Below are 16,329 nucleotides of genomic sequence, written 5' to 3'. Positions count from 1 at the left end.
GCTACAATTATGTCAGTCAAGAAAGGTGATGATTTGCAAACTGACATGCTTGGTGATGCTCGGTGATCCCAAGAAAAGAGGAAGTGAAAATTGCTTTAAAATGTCCTGCCTTCACTACTCTTGGCTCAGACTTCTAAAGCTTGTTTTCAGCCGCCCAGAGGAAACCCTGTTCCCAGACGACGAGACAAGATCTACACCAGGTTCGATCTCATCCAACTATTTCTGTGGCAACATAGGCTTACTGTATGATGTTGTGACCCTGCAATCGCGCACGTTCTCCTCTTGATTTCTCTCTCTCTTCCCCTCTTTCTTTTCCTGAGGGCTTTCCTCAGTCATCCAGTTTGTTTCCATATTTACAGTATATCTAACAGTGTGTTTTATTACTTTTATAACATTACTTTGCTTGTTTTTTTCTTTTGTTTATTTAGTTAGTGACTCGGGTGGTTGGAGTTTCTGTTTACGGCCTTTTATCAGTTGTAACCCAGTGCATAGTAGAAGTTGTTTGCCTACTCTCTTTTTAACAGTAAATCATACATGGGGTATTTACCTTGCATACATAAAGAACTCACGTTACGTTAAGTGACATATCTTTCACGTTTCATTTATTGATCATAATAATTTGTATGTTTTGCGGCCTATAAATATCAATACCTATCTCGTCTCATAAAGCGTTCCCTGCTACAAAAGGAATGACCAATGAACCTTGATGTCAGCGAACTCTAGATTCTCGCAAATGAGGGAATTCAGGTGTTGTTATGTGCCTGATAGATTGACAGTAACCAGACATCATCATGAAGGAAGGGGATGACCAAGGGGAAGTAAAACAGATTTGCCTTGCATGCTGTTGTTAAGGTCTCATACCTGATTGGTCATATTCTGTGCTCTCTGTGCTCTCTCAGCAACAGGTTCAGACCAGCTCCAAAAATCCCCTCCAGAAGACCCAAATCCAAGTTCCACTGACGGAGAGACAACCTCAAGTCGACATGCCGCTGATCCCTCATCTCCTATGCTTGCTGGGCCTGTCGCTAGGCACCGTGCACACCGCTGCCTTGGCTGATGGAGCCTGTCCATTGTTCTGGACCAGCTTCTACGGCAGCTGCTACCAGTATGTTGTTACAGGAATGACCTGGGCCGATGCTGAGCTGAACTGCGTGTCCCAGGATGCCAACCTGGTGTCCGTCCACAGTGAGGCTGAGCACAACTTTGTCCGAGCCCTGGTCAAGAACTATGACCCAGCAGAGAGATTGACCTGGATTGGCCTGAGTGACACTCAGAAAGAGGGTGGATGGATGTGGTCTGATGGGTCCAGAGTGAGCTACACCTCGTGGAGTGGGGGACAGCCAGACAATATGAGTCAAAAGGAGCACTGTGTTCATACAAACTTTCCTACTAAATGGAATGATAATCAATGTTCTATCACTATGCCTTCTGTTTGTAAATCTCGTACAGTCCAGTACAGACATTAGTACTGTACACTACTAGTGACTGGATTGTCTAATTCAACCCACTGACTTGTACTGTGTCTCCATAATAAAGGTACATTAAATATGTTTCTGTTCAGATATGCAAATCTGTGTCTTCACTGTAAAGAACAATGGATATTCATAGAAAACTAGTAAACTGCAAAAGAATAGATTATTCCACAGCACCATGGCATATCTCTCTCTCTCTCTCTCTCTCTCTCTCTCTCTCTCTCTCTCTCTCTCTCTCTCTCTCTCTCTCTCTCTCTCTCTCTTTCGGTTCTACTGTATGATGTTCAAATGTTCTGTCATTGTAGTCAAACATAATACAATTGACATCACCTGATATCTTATGGTCATAGACTGTAAAAGAATAAATTCAAATAATCTTGTAGACTAACTTAAAAAAGACTGTTTGATATCATACATGTAATTATAATAAGTGTTCCACCTTCACACAGTCTTTGGCTGGTCATGTCAAGATGACTCTTAATTTCTCTAGATTACAAGACATTCCGGTCCTTACTCGAAAAAGCTTATTTTTGTCTGTTATCATTCTTCCTTTCAATCAGAAACACTCTCGTCTTAGTAGATTCAGTTCACCATTTATTGACACAAATGGAAACAATTAAGCCTGGCGATAAAGCTCCGCTCTTGGGAGAATATTCACTGAATTTTGTCGAAGCATTCTGCTAAGCATATATTCAGAGAAAGCTTTTACAAATCCCCATAGGGATACAATGTCAACAATAGCAGTACATTGACATATTAGTTAGAATTAGCAAATATACATGATACACAAGTATTTGAGCCTATATGCAAGACTCTAAACAAGCAGATATACATGATAACCACGAGTATTTGAGCCTAAGCCAGACTCTAATCAAAAGGTGGAGGCTGGGGTGGAGGAGGAGCTAGCAAAATGCATTGGTTCAGCAACCAAGAAAGACCTAGAGAATAGAAGCCGTATTTAAAGGATCCTCTTTGCTCATGCGTGAGCTGTGATTGGATAATGAGTGTGTGACGTAATGACCAGCTGAGATGTGAATGGGGAATAGAAAGCTGATGTTCACATCAGCTGACTGACCGCTGGTTACAGCTTTGGCGTGCACGACTTCCGTGTCCTGCATGAACTAACGCTATGCTTCATTTGCAAGGTCTGATTTGTAAACAAATCTTAAGAAGGGGGGCACCTTATTTTTTTTATTATTATTATTTTTATTTATTTTTATCCCACGATTTTGTAACCCTATTTTTTACACCCAGTGCCAATTGTCTATGTAATCCTGGGCACTACCTCCCTCTGCCAACTTAGGGAGGCCAGGGCCGAGCTCATGCCTCCTTCAATGCATGAGAGCCAACTGACCTTCTTGTCACCTGACAGGGGAGAGTTTCCCTGGTTAGACGTACCGCGTGGAAGGAACACGTTATTCAGTTCCCCTCCCCTCCATCAGGCGCCCCGGCTAGCCAGGGGGAGGCAGTATAGTGACCAGGATTACTGCATGTTTTTGTGAGGGTACCTACCCTAGGAGACACGGGGAGAACATGCAAACTCCACACAGAAAGGCCCTTTCTCCAACCCCACCTAGGGTATGGGCACTGATGACGCGGAGGAGAGAACACGCCCCTAGCGCCCACAGCGTCCCCCTGCGGGAATCGAACCCAGGACCTTCTAGCTGTGAGGGGGGGCACCTTCTTAACCACTTTTTTATAAATTAGCACAAAATAGATTAACGTACATTTGTTATTAAATCGTTAAATGGTGATATATCAAACATACTGTAAATATCAAACATACCTACCTGTTTACATTTCCCAAAAGGAAATGCATGTATTTAATTCAGTCTGAGCAGTCTGAGCAGAAGCAGGGATACAATACATCCCTATATATAGATAGTGTTATACGTATAGTGATAGTGTCAGTGCCATCCAAACGGGTCAAAGTGTTTCCAAATAAACCACGGATGAATAAGGAAATGAAAGAAGCATTATATAGAAAGAAACGTGCTTTTGAACAAGGTGACCTAATTCAAGTGAAAGCTATTTAGAAAGATATAAAACAAATAGTGAATGTATATACAACTAAAAACTTAAGATTGAAAGGCAAATGAGAGATACAAATGTAAGACAAGCATGGAAGGGGTTTTATACAATGGGAATAAAGGAAAAGAAAGCGGTCATCAACACGAGTAACGATCTGTACTTAACCTCCTTAGTAATGTGCAACATGAAATGGACCCCTTACAGTTTGTGTGTAGAAAGGGGAGGGGCACTGATGACGCTATTCTTTTTATGCTTAATAAGATCTATTATCATCTAGATCAACCTAAAAAGACACGATATGCTCGGGTGCTTTTTGTAGATTTCTCTTCAGCTTTTAACACAATGAGACCTCATATTTTGATGAGGAAATTGTATGATATGGGTGTTAACACCCATATCATCAGATGTGTGGAGTCCTTCCTGACTTATCGGGTACAACATGTTGGGGGGAATAAAGCAATATCTCTCCCTATTACGACCAACACGGGGGCTCCGCAAGGGAGTTTGATCTCACCGGTATTGTTCACTTTGTACAGAAGCGACTGCAGGATTGACTTAAATAACACCTGTTGCCCTATTGTTAAATTTCCCGACGACACAGCTATTGTTGGTCTGATTGAGGATGATGAGATAAGCTATCAAAGAACAGTGGATGAGTTTGCTGGTTGGTGCAAGAGTAACTTTCTTCAGTTGAATATTAAGAAAACTAAGGAGGTTATAGTTAGGTATAGTGAGTACTTCGGCACAACGATTGATTCCAAGCTGACTTGGAATTACAACACTGATGCATATAAGAAAGGTCAGCAGAGGCTGCATTTTAATGCGCAGACTGAGACAGTTTAACGTGGAAAAAGTTTAATGGTACTCTTGTGCATTCACTTTTAGTTTTGCTTCCTGGCAGGGGCAGATATTTGCACAAGGCATACCACGTAGCTGCGTGGAGCCCCGAATTTTTTTTTTTATTGATATGAAATCACAATATAATACAAAACAACATACACAAACAAAAAAAATATCAATACATCTATATACACTACACATTACAAGTATAGATTTTTAAAAAACTCTTATTTTGAAATGAGGCCCCTTGACTAACATGCATCAAGCCTACGTTCCCCATGCACGAGTAAAAGTAAACAACACAGATGTGGGACATTATGGAATATAAAAACTTTGGGGCAAAAGTTCATATTTACCACCATGCTCTCTGAAACCAAGACAATGTGGGCCTATGGAACAATGTGTGTTCTCTTTCTCATCTTTGCAGAAGGTGAGTAAGTAATTAATCTATGCTGACAGTGGTGGAAAGTAACTAAGTAAAGTACATGTGCTCAAGTACTGTTATTTGAAAAAAGCCGATCTACAAGCTCAAAAGTGATGCGACGTGTTGTGAGCTTGTAGATCTGTTATTTTCAAAATATTCTAATACATTTGATTTTATACTTGTGATGCCTTACTTTGTAAAACCGGGCATTCTGCATAATGATGAATACTTTTACTTTTGGTACTAAGTATATTTTGATGCCACTTTTTTGTACTATTTTAAATTCCGGACTTTTACTTTTACTTACTACAGAGTATTTCTACATTGTGGTATTGATACTTTTACTTAAGTAAAAAATTTGAGTACTTTTTCCACCACTAATATACAGTATGCTGGCTAAAGTTGCCTACAGAAGGAACTATTAGGCCTACTGTACAGTATACATTCTGCACACAGCAGTGATGCATCGCGACGCATATTGTCTCAATTAAACTGTCTGCCGTCAGAAATGTAGTCTTAATGGATGATATTTAAAATGCTCAAATATTAATCTTGTTGCACAAATGTAACGTGGTCTACTCTACTGAAATGTTTGCAAATGTAGGCTGTAGCTATATGACAAAATATATAATATATTTTTGACAAAATATATAATATATTTTGTCATGAAGACAGTAAAATATCATGACCTATTAGATGCTGAGCAGATAACCATCTCCTGGCAAATTCATTGGAATGTGGAATTATATTCATTTCATTCATAAAATAGGCTTTTTTAAATTTAAATTTTAAGATATCCTTTATTTCCACTTTGAAATTGCACTATAAATAAATAAATAGTGTGGGGTTGCCAAAACAATTCCACCATAAAATGAGGTCGTGGCATAAAAAAAGATTGATGAAAATTGTATTAATTAATTAAAGATTAATAATTGGGTGCAGGAGGCCCCCGACCAGAGCTTTGCTTGGAGCCCCTAACTTCTTAAATTCGCCCCTGCTTCCTGGTATGGCTCATTATCATTGGTTAATAAGAACAAACTCCATAATATCATCAATGTATCCAGCAGGATAGCTGGGGTACAACTTGAGAGTATGACAGCAATGTACAGTATGAGACCCGGGTACTAAAGCTATTGCTATAGGGATAGAACGCACCATCAGGACAACGGTACAAAGTACCAATGTTGCAGGCTAGGGCTTCAAGATCATTTGTCCCCACAAGTATAGGACACCTGAACAAACAGGCCCCATCTCAGTTCTGTGCATAAAATGTAATGTGATGCCTCTTAAACTATGACTGGTAGCCTTTTCTATTTTCCTCTCTGTAAGAGAGGAGCTGTGTAGTACTGTCAATGTATTGTGTGATCTGTCTATGTATTGTGTATTTATGTGTTGTGATTTTCTTTTGTATCCTGATGGCTGCTTGGTACAAAATGAATTTCCGCAAGGACAATAAAGCATTATCCGCCATAAAAATGAATGACCATATCAAAAGCAGAGCCCCCTCAGTATACCCAACCTGTTCCTTTGTTCAAACTGCCTCACATCAACCCTCCCTGACCTCATTCAGTACTGGTGGGTTTGCTGCTGGTCAAAGTGGAAGTGAAAATGAGCTTACAGCATATTTACATGATATCATGCCAGGTTCCTCTATTATGTCCGAATGTCCAGCTTTACGAAACGTGTTTAGGATATGTGATGTGTGGTAATCAGCTTTCATAAGCCAAAGTACAGGATGCACGCCTGCTCCGTACTTTCCTTATTCATTTAGACATTTAACCACTTCTGTTTTTCTCCGTCACCTGATATTCCAGTAATCTTTCTGCCAGTAAATATCTCTTGCCTCACGCCTTAGCATTTAAGCACCACAAGAATAATATTTGGCATTCTGTGAGGACAAGTGTCTGTCTCTTTTGGGCTGTTTATGTTTGGCCTATTCACGGCCCTGTGCCTATACAACAGTGATTCTCAAACTCTTTCCTGTCAAGGACCCCCAAATTGATATGCATTTGGCTGCAAACCTCCATTTGAAACAAGTTTGTGCCAGTGAACCCCATAAGAGAAGATTTGTAGTTTTTCAAAATTACTTAAAGAGATTTCACAATCTTTCAAGATTTTTCTAAATCTTTCAGAAGTATAAAATTAGGTTAAAGTCGTTTAACTGATCTTTATGCTATATTAACTAGTTGGGGACCCCCTGGAACCCCCTGAAGGACCGCATGGGGATCCCAGACCTCACTTTGAGAACCACATACAAGGACTGCTATACACACACCACCTGCTCTCATCTTCACCTGTCAGCAAAACCATTGATGTTAGAGCGTCTGCAAATAGAATAGAGCTAATAGGCCTACAGGCCTCTCCATCAACCAGACTTCTATATGTATCTGAATCCTCCTCACTTGTTCAGGAGGCTTGCCTCGCATGCTGTTAAGGTCTCATACCTGATTCATCATATTCTGTGCTCTCACTCTTTGTGGAAATGACTCTGAGTTTCACTGAAGAGTTCTACGACAGCTGTCTATGAAGGGTCCTGAACTCCTGATCTCAGAAACAGGTTCAGACCAGCTCCAAGAATCCCTTCAAAAAGACCCAAATCCAAGTTCAGAGTCAGAATCAGAATCAACTTTATTGTCACATCACAGGTTTACAGGTGTAAAACAGTGGGTGAAATTTGTTTTTGTGCAAGCTCCATCGTTTTGGTTATTTCCATAAAAAAGAAAGGGAAGAAGAAGAAGAGGGGGCAAGAGAGATCAATCAATAAAAAACAAACAAATGATCTACATATTTACACATAGTACCTGAGGTAAGACATAAGGTGCGGTAAGTACCTGATTTCTAATTAAGAAATGGCATTGACTTATAGCATTTTGCATTGCAACAGGTCATGGCGTTATTGACAATTTTGACACATTTTGGACCAGAAATGGCCTTTATAAACCTGATGGCCTGCACCCTAACACCCTAGGTATTAAACAGCTCACTACAAATTACATCCGCCATGTTGCCTTCAAGACATGATATTCTCCACAGCATGATTCCGCCATAGATCCCATATCCTGCAATAACGGTGAGCATCTTTCAGAGGGTCATGTTGATATTCCATTATCCTCCACAATACCTGTCAGGATCACTTCAAACCGCACCGCCAATAGACCCAGTAGCTCTGTAAATCCCTCCAGTTTAATTCTTCTTTCATCTCACTACTCCTTTCTCCTCCACTTTTAAAATTGGTTTACATATTAGATCCCTGGTTCACTAATCTGTTATTTGTCACGATTTCATTGAATCATATAACGTAGATTTTTTTTTTTTTTTTAGGACAATAGGCCTCTTAACCACCCCACCTGATCTTTCTTATCTTAACTTACCTAGACCAGAGGGCATAGGTTTGCTGCTTGCTGTTTTTTATAAGAATAATTGTAAATGTTCTACTATCTCCTTCTGTGTTTTTAACACCATTGAAGTTTTTAGCTTTTTAATTAACAGTAAAAATTCAGTGCTTCGTGTTTTAATCTATAGACCCCCTAAACACAACTCTGGTTTTATTACTGAATTCTCCGAGCTCCTGTCCCTTATTACCCAGCGTTTTGACAGCATCATTCTATTGTGGGACATGATTGTTCATGTCTGCTGTCCTTCCAACTCTCTCTCCACTGATTTGATTAATCCACCCACAAATGGGCAAATTCTCCTTCTACAGCACTGCCACCCAGGTTTGAAATAGTCTAACCCCATCCCTCAAAAAGTGCAGTTCGCTGGGCCCTATTAAAACAGCCCTGAAACCCCCCATTCTTGTACATTATTTATTCTTTTTATTTACACCCCTTTTTCTTTTTTTTATGTACATAATCTTTTACCTGTTTATTTTGTAATGATATTTGAACTGTGGTGCCACTATACACTGTATGTCTATGAATTGAATACCAAGGCCCTCATTGGAAACAAGACCGCAAGGACTTTCATGAACGGACCTGTTAGACAAAGTATTTTAAATGTAACTGTGCTGTTTTACATTTTTGCCTAATAAAATATTCAATCAATCAATCAATCAATCAATCAATCTCACTGACCCCCCATTGAACCCCAGGTTTGCTTGGTCCTTAACCTATTTTAAATCTAAATTAAAAACACATTTTTATTTAAAAAAAAGCCTTTCTAACCCCCTAACAGCAGAAATGTATGCATCTATTCTCATTGATACTGTTATTGTGTTTTGTTATTGTTGCTGTAATTGTGTATGATTCACTGTTTGATTTGAATTTGTTAAGCACTATGTAACTTTGTTTAAAAAGGTGCTATATAAATACAGTTTATTCACTATGCGGAGAAACACACCTTTAAGGAAAATTTAAAGGTTTTATTGAATACATTGAAAGTAATGGAGGGAGGGGAAGAGGGTTCCGGGGAGGGTCGCCGACCCTGGAGTCTTTGGGGAGGAGGTCGTTAGCGTATCAGCACGGCACACGCGGACGGCCGATGGCGTAGTCAGCACGGCACTCACGGACCGATAACCCCAGCAGGAACCTGAGAAGTGGGAGAGACAGAGAAGGAGGGAGAGAGAGAGACAGGGAGAGAGACAGGGAGAGACATAGAAGGAAAAAAGAGAGGAGTGGTGGCAAGCACAGTGGCAAGGTGAAAGGGGTGGAGGGATGCTGAAAACGTTATGAGCTTGAGTACGGATGTACAAAAGCGAATAAGGGGTTTCTGGGTAGTTCTGACAGGGTATAAAAAGCGCCAGGTAGATTGGTGAGTGGGCGGAGTAAAGTTGTGTTTCTCCGCCTCCTGAACATCTGTTGTTCCAACGCCATTTATTGTTATTATTGAGAAAACTAACAGGAAACAGTGTCAAACAAAGGACTTTTTGTTTATGTGATCAAATGTTACTAACCTCAATTGTGTTCTTTGATGATAACTAACACATGAACTGAAATGATTCATGTTTACTATCTATTTTACTATTACTATTACTATTTTGATATTGAATTCAATGAAAAAACACCTGAGAAGCCTACTAGGATGTGCAATAATGTAGAAATACTAAATAAAATTCGAGAAAGGGAATCAATGGTGATGATTTGCATACTGACATGCGTTCATACCTCCTGCTGGTGTCCCAATCCCAAGAAAAAAGGAAGTGAAAATTGCTTTAAAATGTCCTGCCTTCACTTCTCTTGGCTCAGACTTCTAATATTTGTTTTCAGCCGCCCAGAGGAAACCCTGTTCCCAGACGACGAGACAAGATCTACACCAGGTTCGGTCTCATCCAACTATTTCTGTGGCAACATAGCCTCTTTTTTTTTTTTTAGCCTCTCTCTCTCTCTCTCTCTCTCTCTCTCTCTCTCTCTCTCTCTCTCTCTCTCTCTCTCTCTCTCTCTCTCTCTCTCTCTCTCTCTCTCTCTCTCTCTCTCTCTCTCTCTCTCTCTCTCTCTCTCTCTCTCTCTCTCTCTCTCTCTCTCTCTCTCTCTCTCTCTCTCTCTCTCTCTCTCTCTCTCTCTCTCTCTCTCTCTCTCTCTCTCTCTCTCTCTCCCCCCTCCCCCTTAGGGCTTTCCTCAGTCATCCAGGGTTTTGTTTCCATATTTACAGTATATCTAACAGTGTGTTTGATTACTTTCATGACTTAAATTAGCTTGATAGTTTTTGGAGTTTATTTAGTTAGTAACTCAGGTGATTGGAGTTTAACTGTTGACTGTTTACTGCCTTTCATCAGTTGTAACCCAGTGCCTAGTTAGAAGTTGTTTACTCTCTTTTAAACAGTAAATCATACATGGGGTATTTACCTTGCTTAAAGAACTCACGTTATGTTAAGTGGCGTATCTTTCACTTTTATGGATATGTATGGATCATAATAATTTGCGGTTGTTGTTTTGCGGCCTATAAATATTAATACATATCTCGTCTCATAAAGCGTTCCCTGCTACACCACTGACGGAGAGACAACCTCAAGTCGACATGCTGCTGATCCCTCAACTCCTATGCTTGCTGGGCCTGTCGCTAGGCACCGTGCACACCGCTGCCTTGGCTGATGGAGCCTGTCCAGTGTTCTGGACCAGCTTCTACGGCAGCTGCTACAAGTATGTTGCTACAGGAATGACCTGGCCCGATGCTGAGCTGAACTGCGTGTCCCAGGATGCCAACCTGGTGTCCGTCCACAGTGAGGCTGAGCACAACTTTGTCCGAGCCCTGGTCAAGAACTATGACCCAGCAGAGAGATCGACCTGGATTGGCCTGACAGATTGTCAGAAGGAGGGTGGATGGATCTGGTCTGATGGGTCCAGAGTGAGCTACACCTTGTGGAATCGGGGAGAGCCAAACAATAAGAAACGAAAGGAGCACTGTGCTCATACAAACTATCCTACTAAATGGAATGATACTCCATGTTATAACACTATGCCTTCTGTCTGTAAATCTCGTACAGTCCAGTACAGACATTAGTACTGTACAGTACTAGTGACTGGATTGTCTAATTCAACCCATTGACTTGTACTGTGTCTCCATAATAAAGGTACATTAAATATGTTTCTGTTCGGATATGCAAATCTGTGTCTTCACTGTAAAGAACAATGGATATTCACATATTTATAGAAAACTAGTAAACTGCAAAAGAATAGATTATTCCACAGCACCATGGCATCTCTCTCTCTCTATCTCTCTCCCTCTCTCCTTCAGTTCTACTGTATGATGTTCACATTTTCTGTCTTTGTAGTTAGTCTTATGGTCATAGACTGTAAAAAAGACATACATGTAATTACGATAAGTGTTCCACCTTAACACAGTCTTTGGCTGGTCGTGTCAAGATGGCTCTTAATTGTGGGATCGCTTTAGCGATCACACTAATGTTATCTTCACTAGTTGTGGGATCGCTTCAGCGATCACACTAATGTTATTGCCACTAGTTATTATTCCGCCCATTTTTGGATTGGTCAAGCTTCACGTGACATCACAATATGTAATATAAATAGGTAAGACATAATTAATCAGGAACAGTACTATCACTATAACAGATATTATCAACATTTTTAGCGATCCCACACTGTTTCTTCAGGAACAGTACTTTCTAGTTATTATTATTATTCCGCCCGTTTTCGGATTGGTCAAGCTTCACGTGACATCACAATATGTTTCTTCAGGAACAGTACTTTCTAGTTTCTCTAGTTATTACAACACATTCCAGTACTTACTCGAAAAAGCTTATTTTTGTCTGTTATCATTCTTCCTTTGCCTTGCAAAGGAAGAATGATAACAAAAAAAAAGAGACCTGTGCTCCTCGGAGCACAGGTCTCCGCCAGTACTGTTCCTGATTAATCCTGTCTTACCTATTTATATTACATATTGTCACGTGTCACTTGACCAATGTTAGCTTGGCTGATGGAAGCTCACTTCAAAAAATATAATAGATTTTTTGAAGTGACACACCTATTTATAGGTTTTTATTTCGTCATGCATCTCGCTAGCCAATCAAAAGCATTGGTGACAACATATTGTCACGTGTCACGCGAAGCTTGACCAATGTTAGCTTGGCTGAGACGGGGACACACACGGAAGGACAAGAACGAAAACATACTCTCCACCTCTGGCGGAGACAATGATGAATACGGATGAAGACATGAATGCAGTAGTATTTATGAATACAATTATATTTGATATGTTGGAACACTTTGGCGCGGGCCCCATCGCAGGAGAAGAATCTAATCAGATCCGTCCTGATCAGATCCTGCCTGCTGAAGCCCCCCCCCTCAGAACCCCCCCCCCCCATGAGTGAGAAAGGAAGGAGGAGTCCTTTTAAGCTCTGGCTGATCTGACTGGAGCAAGACTAATGAGGTTATAGTTGAGGAATGTAATGAATGTACGGTTTGTTCAGTCTCCCAGCTGAAATTTCGCAAATTAATTCTCAGACCTTCGGGCTGAAAGATGCAGATATTTGTGATTTCTAGGTCCTCTCAAACCGTTGGTTTGAGAGGGACCAAGTTTAGGTCCCAATGGTTGGACCCTGTCCGAGTAAGGCCCAAGCTACTTCACATTGACTCCTGTGATGGGAGTCAATGTGAAAGCGGGACAGGCCATATAACCGATAGCAATGGTCACTAAGCTAGCACTGAACAATCTCTATTGGGGGGACAATCGCGCTTAGCGAAATATTTGACTAGTTAGACCATGACAAGGTACTGTAACCACACAACCCAAACCTTTACCAAAGTGCCCTTGTGCTTTAAAAAGGCAATTTTTCACAGTGTTTGTTTGTGGATATCATGTTGCTATGGTTACTCAATACTGGCGATCATCTGGAGGCCAATCTGATATATTTGGGCATTACTGGCATCAGTGGCATCATAGTGACATCATAGTGATGACGCACGTGCCAAGGCGATCAGCTTAAAATCAGAACCCGCAGAGTGCAAAAGAGAGTGGTAACCAAATACCGTATTTCCATTCAACACTCCTAACGGCCTACCAGAGCAACCGTCAAGAGAATACCTGACTATATCACCTTCCCTCACGATCTCACTGAACATCAGAAATTGTGTACTGATCCAACAACCCGGAGTGATTACTGGCTTACCTATATTGGTACTGGACACCGTCTAACTTATAGTGTGTGTCACCATATACCAATATAATAGGTAGCAGCAGGCCGGGCTTATCCAACGGGCTGTAGGTGTTGAAGCACAGGGCACCAACCTTGGGGGCACCAAACGGCGTGAAAGTGAAAGAATACAGAACTATCGAAACTAACGAAATTTAGAAGCAGTGGCTGCTAAAAGAGCGCTACAACATTGAAACGCGCCGGTGAAGCATCATTCTTTTCCGCGCTGCAGAACCCCCGCGCACGCACAAAACCGCCCCGGGGGGCACGAAACCGGGTCCAAGCACCGGGCACCACGAAGGGCTTAAGCCGGCAGGCCCTGGGTAGCAGGTGCATTAGGAAAAATATTTAACAGCAAACTCAACTAGGCCTACTCCCGCTTTTCTTAAGTGGTGCTGGTGTTACTAAATGTTACGCTGGACCGTGCATCAGAAAGGAGGACGACCCTGCTTTAACGCTGCTGTGGTTGTTGGCCAAAAGGTGTACACCTTTGGAGGATACGATAGCTTCATTGATCAGATGGTTGTGGATATCTTCAACGCAGTGTCTTTACGATGGATTCACTTGCCCCCAGTGCCCCCAGGAGGAGCACGTCCCTCTGAGGTTCCCCACGAGACGTGCAGCTTCACAGCTGTGTCGATAGAACATATCATCTACATCTGGGGGGGATTAAGCAGGATTACAGGATTAAGCAACGTGCTTTTTGCATTTGATGTCAGCACCCACAGATGGTTCAAGCCCAAAGATGTTTCTGGGACTGTGCCCAAGGCGAGGTGGGCGCACTCAGCCTGTGTCTTGGGTAAGGTTATGTATATCTTTGGAGGATGCACTAATAATCTGACCGAATGCACTAATAATGACATCTACAAGTTGGACACCACCACAATGGTCTGGACTTTAATCAACACCAGAGGCACGCCAGCACCTGCTTCAGTATATCACTCTGCCACAATCATGGGGACAAAGATGTTTGTATTTGGGGGTCGAACGCCCCCCAACCGTATCTACCACAACTGTATCAAGGTGTTTGACACAGAGACCAGCTGTTGGCTGAGCACGCCTTTTGCACAGCTTTCTCCAGAAGGGCGCGAGCATCATTCAGCCTTTGCATACAATGGAGAGCTGTACATAGTTGGTGGCAGGAAGTTTGAAAATAAAATAATGATATTCAAAGATCTGTGGAAGTTCAATCCAGAGACTTTCTCGTGGAAAATGGTTGAGGCCAAGGGGAATGGCCCATGCTGGATGTCAAGTATGTGCTGTTGCATGGAGGGCGAGAATATCATCCTCTTTGGAGGAATAACGTCCGTTGAACGTGAGCTGTTCATCTTAGACTTAAGTCCTACTCTCAAGATGTTATGCAAGCTAGCAGTTATTCAGTATGGTCTGGAACAGTCGGATCTCCCACATGACATCAGGTGGGAACTGGCAGCCATGATGAGAATTAACCAACCACAGAAAAAAAAAGCGGTCGACGGAGCATGGGTCTCCGCCAGGTCAAGTAGGTTAGTGTGGGCCAACACTGTATGGCATTCGCCATTCAGGCTGGAAAATAGGACTGAAAGGCGAATCACTTGACTTAAGACATAATATGTACCGATGTGCATGATGTTTGGAGTAATATGAAAAAAAAAGTTTTGCAACAATCGCCCTCCAGGTGGCGCTATAATAGGGCAATGTAGAAAAGGTGGCATTTGTTCCTCAACGTAGTGCAAATATGCGTGCAAAGTTTCACCGCAATCGGATGCTGCATTCATGATTTGTGGCATTTTCTTCCAAACGGGCCACTCCTGCAAACTTAAGATGTTAATCTTAGCCAATCAGGATGAAATATGAAGAGTCAAAAAGATTTGATTGCCTTGATCACATGACTGTAGAGATCATGTGTACCAATGTGCGTGAAATTTGGATAAAATCTGACGGAGTAATATCCAAAAATATGTTTTACATTTGTCGGCCTCCTGGTGGCGCTATAAAAGCCAGGTCAGGTAGGTTAGTGTGGGCCAGTAATGTATGGAATTCGCCATTCGGCCTCCTAGTGGCGCTATAAAAGGCAGATGTGAAAAATGTAAGGCAAAGGTTATTCCTTGGCCTCTAGGGAGTGCACATACAACCTTTACACAGAATAGCGCAGTTATAGGTAAAAACACGAATCGGCCTGTTACAGCGCCACCATGAGGCTGATTTGATATTTTTCAAGTGGCATTTATTTCTCGGCCTAGTGAGAGTGTGCGTGCAAAATTTAACGGAAATTGCATGCAGTGTTCATGATTTGAGGCATTTTGTGCAAAACGGAGCACTCGTGCAAACTTTGGAAGCCATTTATAGCCAATCAAGATGGAATATGAAAAATCTGAAAGAACTGTTTGGTTTCATGACTATAGAGATACTGTGTACCGATTTGTGTGAGGTTTGGATAAAATCTGTAGGAGTACTATCAAAAAATTAGATTTGCAAAAAGCGGCCTCCTGGTGGCGCTATAACAGGCCCATGTGAAAAAAATTGGGGCAGAATTTCTGAATTGGCATGCAGGGAGTGTGTGTGCACAGTTTCGCTGCGATCAAGCCAACGGTGCCGGATATTAGTTGATCACAGACGGACACACACACACACACACACACACACACACACGGACGGACGGACAGGGTGCAAAACATACTCTCTCGCCATGCCTATCGGCCTGGCGGAGACAATAACATAGATCACTTAACCCTAGAACACTAATGTTGAATATTATCACACCATCACTAATGTTGGATATATTTTACCCAATATAGTATTCTATAAAAATATATTTCTCATCAAAATATATTAAAGTAGAACAATACATGGCAAATTGAGGTACTCTTTAATGTTTCAATATAAAATATCACAAAAAATAAAAAACCTCACGGGGGGCCCTATAAAAAAGTACCATATTAAGACCTCATGTAGGCAAAATCTGTGAAAAATGTGGGAATTGTTAACAAAAAAATTAT

The 16,329-nt window shown here is 41.4% G+C and overlaps 1 protein-coding gene across 1 annotated transcript; it reads left to right on the top strand.

Annotated features, from left to right (window-relative positions):
* The first annotated feature begins 149 nt into the window (after positions 1 to 149).
* Positions 150 to 1,487, top strand: LOC308093603 (galactose-specific lectin nattectin-like). The gene is made up of 2 exons (XM_080439935.1): positions 150 to 200; positions 900 to 1,487. Exon 2 carries the CDS (start codon positions 984 to 986, stop codon positions 1,464 to 1,466), a length of 483 nt encoding a protein of 160 aa, XP_080296061.1. The 5' UTR covers positions 150 to 200; positions 900 to 983; the 3' UTR covers positions 1,467 to 1,487.
* Positions 1,488 to 16,329: the final 14,842 nt, after the last annotated feature.

This window comes from Gymnoscopelus braueri, assembly GCF_963280865.1.
Source record: "Gymnoscopelus braueri genome assembly, chromosome: 2".
NCBI classification, from domain to species: domain Eukaryota; kingdom Metazoa; phylum Chordata; class Actinopteri; order Myctophiformes; family Myctophidae; genus Gymnoscopelus; species Gymnoscopelus braueri.
The sequence above is the reverse complement of the archived record's forward strand: the minus strand, read 5'-3'. Positions and strand labels throughout refer to the sequence as shown.